The sequence below is a fragment of the Aedes aegypti genome, unplaced genomic scaffold, assembly GCF_002204515.2.
Source record: "Aedes aegypti strain LVP_AGWG unplaced genomic scaffold, AaegL5.0 Primary Assembly AGWG_AaegL5_hic_scaff_2294_PBJ_arrow, whole genome shotgun sequence".
Taxonomy (NCBI): Eukaryota; Metazoa; Arthropoda; class Insecta; order Diptera; family Culicidae; genus Aedes; species Aedes aegypti.
Genome location: NW_018735811.1, coordinates 6,280 through 17,283, shown reverse-complemented (window position 1 = coordinate 17,283; position 11,004 = coordinate 6,280). Strand labels below are relative to the sequence as shown.

General features: G+C 38.8%; 1 protein-coding gene and 1 pseudogene across 1 annotated transcript; one reads left to right on the top strand and one right to left on the bottom strand.

Moving 5' to 3' along the window:
* Nucleotides 1–6,151: 6,151 nt before the first annotated feature.
* Nucleotides 6,152–7,617, top strand: LOC5578531 (annotated as a pseudogene).
* LOC110680993 (probable electron transfer flavoprotein subunit alpha, mitochondrial) lies at nt 7,555–8,390 on the bottom strand (the record flags this gene model as incomplete). Its single annotated transcript, XM_021856761.1, has 1 exon — nt 7,555–8,390. A coding segment is annotated over one exon (644 nt), but the record flags the coding sequence as incomplete, so codon positions are not given.
* Nucleotides 8,391–11,004: the final 2,614 nt, after the last annotated feature.

Genomic DNA, 11,004 nt, shown 5'->3' with positions numbered 1-11,004 from the left:
ATAGGCAGCTATGAAAGTATATTTACCAAACTGTGTTTCAACAGAAACACCTAAAGTTTCAAAAACTTTAGTTTCAAATGACGAAAACAGTTGATGTTTTATACGCCTATGAATGATGATTGCAACTCCCCCACATGCCCCATCAAGTCGATCATTACGATAAACAAAAAAGTTAGGATCTCTTTTGAGTTTAGATCCAGGTTTTAAATACGTTTCGGTAATAACTGCTATATGCACGTTATTAACCGTAAGAAAATTAAACAGCTCGTCCTCTTTACCATTCAGAGAACGAGCATTCCAATTTAAAATATTTAAATTATTATTGGATCCATTAGAAAAACGTAATCCAATAACAATTTGATTTGTAAATTTTACACCTACTTGGACTGCTTCAGTCATAGTGGTGGCTTTGAACATTGCATCAATCATTAGATTCAATTGTTCAGTTAGAAAATTAAAATCAGAGGCAGACATATCATCTGATGATTTCCCATTGGAATTTTCGGTAGACGAAGAAGCGGGGTAGGAGTTACCTGTGGCGGTAGGGTTTTTTCCATTTGATTTGAAACAAGTAGAATGGGTACTCATGGAACGAACAGGGGAAGAGTTCAAATTACCTGCTACGATATCGGCAAAGGATTTACCGTGGGTAGATACATTCGAAATAGAAAGATTCGAACGGCTACCCGACGGATTAAAATTAGTTTGTGAATGAGCATGATTATGATCTTCCTGGTGGGTATGATTCCTAATCAAGCGATCGTTAACTGAAAAATGAGCATTGTTCGATACTCTACCAGGCAAATTCCGGAAACGACCGTTATCGTAACGGATATTATCCTTCATCTGCTTGGCACGAGCCTCAACGACTCTTTTGCGTGAAATGCATTCCCAAAAGTTAGCTTTGTGAAGGCCCTTGCAATTGGCGCATTGAAATTTTCTGGTATCTTCTTTCACAGGACAGTCGTCCTTAGCGTGAGAAGAACCTCCGCAAATCATGCATTTAGCATCCATGCGACAATTTTTTGTACCATGACCCCACTTTTGGCACCGACGGCACTGAGTGGGGTTCTGGTAATTTCCTCCAGGTTTCTGGAAATGTTCCCACGTCACACGGACATCGAACATAAGTTTAGCTTTTTCTAAAGCTTTAATATTATTTAGTTCTTTTTTGTTAAAGTGAACTAAATAATATTCTTGAGAAAGCCCTTTCCGAACAATGCCAGATTGGGTTCTCTTTTTCATAATGATTACTTGGACTGGTGAAAATCCAAGTAAATCATTTATTCCATTTTTGATCTCTTCAGGTGACTTATAGTCACTGAGAGACCTTTCAAGACGACTTTGAACAAACGTTCAGTTTTGTCGTCATAAGTAAAAAATTTGTGCTTCTTCTCTTCAAGATATCTGAGAAGAAGTTCGCGATCTTTAAGAGTTTCCGGCAAAACGCGACAGTCTCCTTTCTTTGCGATTTGGAAGGAAACCTTGATTCCCCTAATGGAGTTCAAGATCTCCTGCCTAAATCCCCCAAATTCGGAACAACTGACCACGATAGGCGACACTCTTTGCTTCCTCACTTGAATCAAAGAGCCTGGGCTAGAGGCTGCTTCGATTTGGTGTTCGGAAAATTTGTCTAGAGCATCGAACTGATTGCTCATTTCAATACAATTATTCATTTCACCCTTGGAAGAAACTTCGCATTCCGGGGAAGCGTCCTTTCTTCCATTCTTGCCACGTGTAGTGACAGTTTTAAAACCCAATTTTTGGAAGGAAGTAGTGAATTCAGAGATTCACCCTTCCATGGTATCAACCATGTTTAGTAATAAACGAGAAAGACGTGACCTTCGAGAGGTTTTTTCCCTAGACGGTGTCCAAGAAGGATTACCACCGCTAGCTTTCGCCAACGGGTCCAACGAAAAATCGAAGGCACGGGTCCAAACAAGGATCGTAAAGGGATCAATAGTAGAAAAAATAGTACTGAAAAGCACTGTTTTAGTAGCACTGAAAAGTACCGTTTTTAATTTTAGCACTGAAAAGTACTGTTTGTGTAGCACTGAAAAGTACTGTTTTATTGCTTTAGGTAGTTTTTAAGAAAACTTCCAAGAGCAGAGAGAATTCGTGTACGCACAGCACGAAAGAACGATGCGCACATTTCTACTGATCTTTGTTTTTGTCAAATCATGGCTATGACAATCCTCTGACCCAGGTGATTTCATGCGTAGTTCATATCTTACCTGTACCCACTTCTCGTGCCACTGGAATAGCCACTGATATCACTAATAATTAATAATTATTGTCTAACAATATTAAAGCATTTATTTTATAAAGTATAGAAATAGATGATCAAAATCGTGTGAAAAATAGTATTAAGAGTTAAGGTGAAGATGAATGGAAGCCAAAGTTCAAATTTTCAAGAGCACGGATCGGGAGAACCAAACATCTGATTGAGCTGAAAACTTAATCGATTGATCACTAGCTGCTGGTGACCAATCGATTAGGTTTTCAGCTCAAACGAGTGTTCGGTTCTCCAGATCCGTGCCCTTGAAAATTTGAACTTTGGCTTCGATTCATCTTCACCTTAATCAGTAGAAAAAAGTATAACTTATTTGTTGGAATTTCTAATGCAATTTCTGAAGTGATTTCTGTCAAAATTAGTACAGTGGGATTCCGTTTTTGGCATGCTCCGATTTTGGCAACATTTTTCAATACCATTAAAATTTGTATTTTTTGTAAATATTATCGTGTCTGTTGCTTTAATCATTTGAACAGCATGTCACCTCCACACCGATTACATTCTAGAGCTCCATTTTCGTCGATATTTCCCCAAATCTGTTCCACTTAAGTTCGGCAGGAACTTCTTCAACTTTTAAAAAACTTTAATTCTAATTTACAACCACTTTATTCACTACACTATACCTCTACCACCGGTAGTTGATCAGACGCCTTCAGGAAAAAACTACTACTAAGGACTCGCGTACGCGTTTATTTACTTCAGAATGGTCATTGGTCATACATTGACAACGTTTCATGAGGCCAATAATCTCCACCAGTATCTCAACCAAAGACTCTTTTCTTAGGCATTCATATTGAGTGTCTAGCCCACTTGAGTCTGCCAGTAGGTGAAACAATAAAACTCACTTTTCTTCAGATTTGGAACAGCTTGTTTGAACAAAGCACCAGCACCGACATAAGAGCATAATCTATGACTCACACAGAGTTACAATCATAAATCTTGGTCTCATCTTTTCGACTCACTGTCTTTATAATTATGGATTTACAAACATAGCACATGTAAAAACACACCGCAATAATATATACAAATATGTACAGCAAAATGTCGTGCATCATAACTTTCAATAATTTCATTAAATAACATGACAAATGCGAATACAGTCCAAACTACAATTTAGTCTCAATAATATCATTGAAGCGTGCGATAAATACGACTGAGAGTGTTTTAACTATTTGTCTGTGGTATTGGTGCGTATATTGATCTCTCTGCGTCAACTATTTAAAGCTACGTTTCCTTTTTTCTATAGACTCTGTAAGGCGTTGGATTTGTTAAGAGACGATCCAGAATTCTGTAATCAAGCATACGTGTCTTAACATCATCAAAATGTTCCTTACGAGCTGAGTCTATGAGATTCCTAACTGTACCCTGGAGAATCCTTAAGGGATTCATGGTTCTTGTGGGACTTTCCAGAAATTTTAACGAATTCATGAGGATATCTGTAGATTCCAAGTGGACACTGAGGGCTTCTTGAGGGATCCTTAGAGTGTATAAATAGTTATGGAGAATTATGTCCAAAATCTGGTAATTCCTAATAAATACTAGGGCGTCCTGTAATTTTTAAGCGGGATAATGAAAATTTCTTGTGGTATTTTAATATTTCCGACGAAAGCTTGGGAGTTTTTGAAAAGGTTCTCAGAGGAATTTGAGGTGTGCTAGTGGTAGCCTAATAATAATAAACTTAAAATGTTTTTTTCATCGGACACTTGAGAATTTTCAGCAACATCGCCGCGGAATTCCAAGATATTAACTCCTAGCAAAATCCTTAGCAAGATCCTGAGAACTCTATGCAAGATCCTGCGGATGCTTGGCAAGATGCTTCAGAGCTCAAGCATTTTTCTGTATATTTCTTACTAGTGGTCCCGGCAAACTTCGTCTTGCTATCAAGTAGGCTGTTGAAAAACAACATGGATCGTCCCATACAAAATGACAGTTCCGTTCACGCTCGTTTTTCCGACTTTCCCGGTAAATATCCTGGGATTTTTATACACACGAACACGTCGGAACCCTTGAAGAACAAAACGAAGGAAGAATCATTTAAATCCGTTGACCCGAGCCATTTCGTGACATACAAACACCATTCCATTTTTATTTATATAGATGAGAACCTGAAGATTCCTATAAGGTTCTTGAGCTTTCATAACAGGATCCTGTAAATTTCAGTTGATTTCATAAGGTAGGTGTAAAACATATATCAAGCTCAATGAAAAATTATTTCAAGTAAAAATTAAATTCTTCAGAATCACAAGTCACATTTATGCAGGAGGCCCAGATAGCCGTAGCGGTGAACGCGCAGCTATTCAGCAAGACCAAGCTGAGGATCGTGGGTTCGAATCCCACCGGTTGAGGATCTTTTCGGGTTGGAAATGTTCTCGACTTCCCAGGGCATAAAGTATCATCGTACCTGCCACACGATATACGCATGCGAAAAAGGTCATTGGCATTGTAAGCTCTCAGTTAATAACTGTGGAAGTGCTCATAAGAACACTAAGCTGAGAAGCAGGCTCTGTCCCAGTGGGGACGTAACGCCGAAAGAAAGAAATTATGCATCATCTCATCTTTATGTTTGCCTTTTTGATTGCAGTCAACCGTTCATTATAAAATGCTTTACATTATCAGAAACATAAATTGAAAGAGCAATTCTAAACTTACCGAATTTTTCAAATTTTACGCTTAAGTCCAAAAGTTAAACTGATTTTAAATGTTCATTCAATCAAAAAAAAAGCTAATGCCGTTTTGCAATACCTAGGGCTTTTGATTCGTAAATACGTTTTTATAAGAAAACAAAAATATTTTTTTCGAGTTCTTTCATAGTTTAAAGAAAATGTCTAGTTCTTGAATAAAGGTCACTTATGCGATTATTGGTTTTACAAGGCCCTTTTATACAAAAAATTAATAAAGCTTCTAAATATAATTGAAGACGTTGAGGCGTAAAAACGCCACCAGAAAAACGTTTGCCAGATTTAACATTACGGGGCTGTAGATTCATAGCATAGTATAACCCTTCGGAAAAATACTTCAAAGTTGAACCTTCTCGAAGTCTCAAAGCCTTATGATTCCATAAAAATGATGTATTTAACATTGTAATGATGTTTCAAACCCAATAATTGAAAATAAAATTTGGAATATGGGTTCCGATTTTGGTACGGTTTCGTTTTTGGCAACTGAAAATTTAAACTTTGTTGCCAAAAACGGAATCCCACTGTATCCTGCTTTGGGAAGTCAGGTACGAGTTTCTAACAAACTCGTTGATTTTTTTTGGTTTATATTCCTAGCCGTCTCTGGCATATCTTAAGGAGAAGTTTTGATGAGGTTTCTTTCAGAAGGCATGTTTATGATTCCTTATATAGCAGCAGACTACTGCAGAAAGTTGACTAGTAGCAGATCTGTCAGATATTGGTCCAGGTTTTCGCCAAAGTTTATTTATACATTTCGGCCAAAAAATCCATCTCAAAGTCACTTTCTCAGTTTTGCCATTTTTCTGAAGAAGTGACTTCTTGTTATAAAATAGTGACTTTTTTAGTGACCAGGTGGCAAAAGGTGATCAAGTCACTAAAAAGTGGCTCGCTACCCTGCCCTGCAAATGTTATAGATGTACAAAAATAATGAAATAATAACTCATACATGTATAATTTTTCTATGATCATTTATTTCACCGACAGGGAAAAAGTAATCACCATGTAAAGGCTATTTTTACTGTAAACATGCATTTTCATGTAAAATATGGTTAAAACTATGGGACTGTGACCAAGTAGCAATGCAATTTCAAGAATTTTGCAGGAATTTTCATGTTTCCTATTTATTAGTGTATGACACTAATAAACAGGTCAATTCGTTTGTATATGAAAAAATTATGGAATCCTTTCGCATCCTTACCTCATGATTAGATACCACCCTACCGTTGTATTCATGCTAGAAAGTTTCAAAGTTCACTGAACTAAGAAGTCCAGAACTAGGTCAAACCATGACGCTTTCACCGAGGCCAAACACTTTTGCTGCAAAGCATATCGTGGAATTTATTTTCATCAGACGCTCAATGTTCCCACCTGTTGCTTCGAGCCTACCAAACATGTGCCACATTCCTTCTCACATTCCCAAACGCGCCAAATTTAGCATCCTAGCAACCATACACACCTGTCCACGTTGCCCAAGCGATAAAACATCGAAGAGCTTTGTTTATTTTTCTACTTGAATTTGGACTGTGTAAAAATTTTCTAGGATAAAGGAATTTCCCGTCTTTGCAAAATGACGGAAAGAAATATCGAACTACAAACTACTCTGGTCCGTTACAACAATCCGGTGTTAGTTGTTAAACACACAGAAAAGAAGGAAACCCCTCCGGATGTGGCGAAGGAGCAAACGGGACGTCCCGGATCCGGTGGGGCAGTCGTAGTGGAAAGCCCTCGGGAAACAGAAGAGATCCTTAATTGCATTCTACCACCCAAGACTTGGGAAGAGGACGGGCAACTGTGGACACAGGACGGTGTCCAGCACGCCAGCCACCCGCCAAGATGTCATCATCTACAGGAGATGCTGGACACGAGACTTCAGCAAACCCAAGCCCGCGAAACAGGAATCTGTCCGGTGAGGCGCGAACTTTACACGCAATGCTTCGACGAGTTGATCCGACAGGTCACCATAAATTGTACCGAGCGGGGGACTGTTGCTGTTGAGAGTCCGGGACGAGATTGCCATGTCGATGGAAGCTTACGAGACGCTTTACTGTAGTTCGGTATCGTTCGGAATACGGAAGGCACTGCAAGCCCAGGAGGGTAAGGAAAAACTGCAGGAACGGATCCAGCTGCTAGAGAAGGAGAAGGAGACGCTCGAGAACTCGATCAGTGATATGAAGATCAAGGCGGATCAGTCCGAACGAAGGAATGCCGAGTTGCAGGCGTCGGAGGAGAAAAAGCATGCCGAGGAGATTGCGTTCTTAAAGAAGACCAATTCGCAGCTGAAGGTGAGATGGTTTGATGGGGTCAATCCCGTTTGGCATGATAGTTGTTTGGCGTAACACTTATTTTGCTTTTATCTGTTCTGAAATGTTTGAATTATAAGAAGAAAACGGATATGTACTCATGACATACACTAAATTATCCGATCTATTACCATTAAGCCATATTATGCCGAACGGGGTAGAGCCCTTTAAGTGTAATGCAAAAGTTACAATTGTGCTCTCTTTGCAGGCTCAACTGGAAGGAATCATCGCTCCTAAGAAGTAAAGAGATTAAGGCTTTCGTCATACAATTAGATATCTAGAATTATTTAGTCATACAAAAAATCTCACTTTTATTACATAACATGGAGAAATGCATTTGCTTTCTAACGATTTTACTTCGGACAAAAATTCCGCAACCCTGATTGTTTTCGTGCCGAATTGTACCCATTATTGCAAATAGAACGGAGAATCTTTCTATGGGATGTTTAAACCTACCTAGTTGCGCTTTGAACGGTTCTCAACACTTTTCGTTGATCTCCGGAATAGCCTTGAACAGATCGGCAACCAAACCGTAGTCAGCGACCTGGAAGATCGGTGCCTCTGGGTCCTTGTTGATGGCTACGATCGTCTTCGAGTCCTTCATTCCAGCAAGATGTTGGATTGCGCCAGAAATTCCAACGGCAACATACAGCTCTGGAGCTACAATTTTACCGGTTTGTCCGATCTGCAGATCGTTGGGCACAAATCCGGCATCGACGGCGGCACGCGAGGCACCCACGGCTGCTCCCCACTTGTCGGCCAGATCGTACAGCATTTTGAAGTTGTCACCGGACTTCATGCCACGTCCACCGGAGATGACAATCTTGGCAGCGGTCAGCGATGGCCGGTCGGATTTCGTCAGTTCCTGGCTGACGAACTCGGTGAGGTCGGATTTGTAGTTGCCTTCGGGGGCCTTTTCTACAGCGGCGCTTCCACCGGTGCCGGCCGCTTCAAAGTTTGTTCCACGGACGGTGACCACCTTGACTGGGTCCTTGACCTTGACCGTTTGGATGGCATTGCCTAGATGGAGGAAATAAGCACATTTCGGTGAAAATGATAATGAAAAAATGGAGTGGCTTGCTGTATTTATGGAAGCTTTGTACTCTTCGTCATGTCTGGTTTCTAAAATATGTTTTGCTCAAAATTTACATGAATAGCGGACTTTGGGGCAAGTGTGCCATAGGGGCAAGTGTGCCACCCCTGCTTTTTATAAAAACTATGATATTTATTTTCTCTTCGAGCTTAATAATATGTTCCCTTATAATTCACAATACTATAATCAAAATATGATTAATATTGCTCTATTTTTCGCGTATTTACATCGAATTGTGCAAGGACAACCAAATTTGAGTGAATTTTTATAAGATTTCGTTGTTTCTAAATAGCATGGTGAAAGGTAAATTATTACCAGATTTTTCTAACGTACTGTACATCGTGAAACTATTCAAATGTGTAAGTTATTGTGGCATTTGAACGAAAAAAATATTTAGTTTTACATACGAAATCCAGTTTGGTTGAAATGTATACTTACGGGGGCAAGTGTGCCACCTATTTGGTAAACAAGTGTGATGGAGTGAAATTTATAAAAATGTAAACGTCATCAACAAAATCATAATAATAAACCAAAATGAGGCACCAGTAGTAGTTTCTGAAGTATAGTAGGGGAATAACTGACATTGTTGCCCCCCAAAGTGATTTTTTCTCAAAATATTCAATAATAACATGTTTTCCGGCTTATTAAGTACCGTTTAACACATCTTCATCAATATTTTACCGTTATTTAGTGCTGATCTAGTTTAATATTATACATATTCGCCGTAATATAAGGGTAATACATATATTGTATTGAATGGGGACAAAAATAACCATTTTAATTATTCGAATTGAGTAATAGGGAGTTACGATTCTATAACATTCCCCAGAAAACCATTCCCCCGAAAACCATTCCCCAGAATTCCGTTCCCCAGAACGAACCATTCCCCAGAATCTCATTCCCCAGAATGTAACATTCCCCAGAATTCCATTCCCCAGAATGCACCATTCCCCAGAAAACTATATGAATATCCATTTTCTTTTTTTTTTTTAATTATTGCTTTGCGTGAGTCACCTTATGTGGGGGCGCAGATTGCCGTAGCGGTAAACGCGCAGCTATTCAGCAAGACCAAGATGAGGGTCGTGAGTTCGAATCCCACCGGTCGAGGATCTTTTCGGGTTGGAAATTTTCTCGACTTCCCAGGGCATAGAGTATCTTCGTACCTGCCACACGATATACGCATGCAAAAATGGTCATTGGCATAGTAAGCTCTCAGTTAATAAATGTGGAAGTGCACATAGGAACACTTAGCTGATTAGCAGGCTCTGTCCCAGAGGGGGAAGTAACGCCAGAAAAGAAGAAGAAGACCCTTTTTTAATACATTCCCATAAAATATACAGACTTGGGAAAGTGTACCAGTTATGGCCATAGTGGTTCCCTATTTGGCCATATGTGAAATTTCGATGACTTTCACATTTTTAATCTTTTTGAATGTTTCAACATCAAGATATATCCTATATCTTACTAGTAAAACACACAAAACTTTTCAAAATGTGAAGACATTCAGATTATCACGTATGGCGAAATATGGAACCACTATGGCCATAACTGGTACACCTACCCTATATGTTTATTTTTGCATATATAGTGATGCACCCTTCTTTCAGTATTATCTCATAAATGATATAGGCAAAATATATCGATGGAGAGCCCATATAGCAAAAGGTCACTTGGCATAAAATAATTTGGTATAAAGCCATTTGCCATCCAGCCATACTTATGCTCCTTCTTTTCAAAAAGGATGTTCTTCATGCCATGCCAAATGGTCATTGGCCAAATGCCCATTCTCCCAAATGGTCCTTGATCATTTAATCAATCATGCCAAATGCCTTCTTGCCATTTGGTATCCTTACGGAAAATTTTGTCTATATCGTCAACAGGATAAGACTGAAAGAAGGGTGTATCACTTTTTTGTGCAACATTAAACAAGTCATTTGTAATTTAGACTTGACGCAAAGAAGGGCGTATCATTTTAATGTGCAGAATAGTAAGTTTTTATTCTGCCGAGTTTACGTAATCATTATATCGGAAACGTATAATATGATATTACGAACGTCTTTATTCTAATCGGTGTAGCCCTAAAAAGTAAGAGATGATGCACCTTATTAAAACATTGATGAAAAGCTGCATACATCACTACATTTGATAAAAATTGGACATACATGTGAAATTATACATTTGGAATCTACTATACCGAAAGAAGGGTGTAGCTCTATTATGTGCAGAGTAGTGATGAGTTGTATATTCTTTTAAATAAATATTGGATATTGTGTTTCCCCATAGACTGATCTATCAGTTTTTATAAGTGCCAATAAAAGTGAAACTACTGTGATAGTTCATTAATTATGCGTAAAGTGTTCATAATTAGCAGCACCAATGCTAATCTTCTCATGTACTTGTAAACAACTTTTTATGGAGTTTAATTTTCAAGTTATTTAAATAGATTACTTCAAAACTTTAAAGTAGGTATATAATTTTCTGGGGAATGGTCCATTCCGGGGAGTGAAATTCTGGGGAATGGTACATTCTGGGGAATGAGATTCTGGGGAATGGAATTCTGGGGAATGGGTTTCGGGGGAATGGTTTTCTGGGGAATGTTATAGAATCGGGAGTTACGCATGTATTGAACCTTGTTATAAAGCA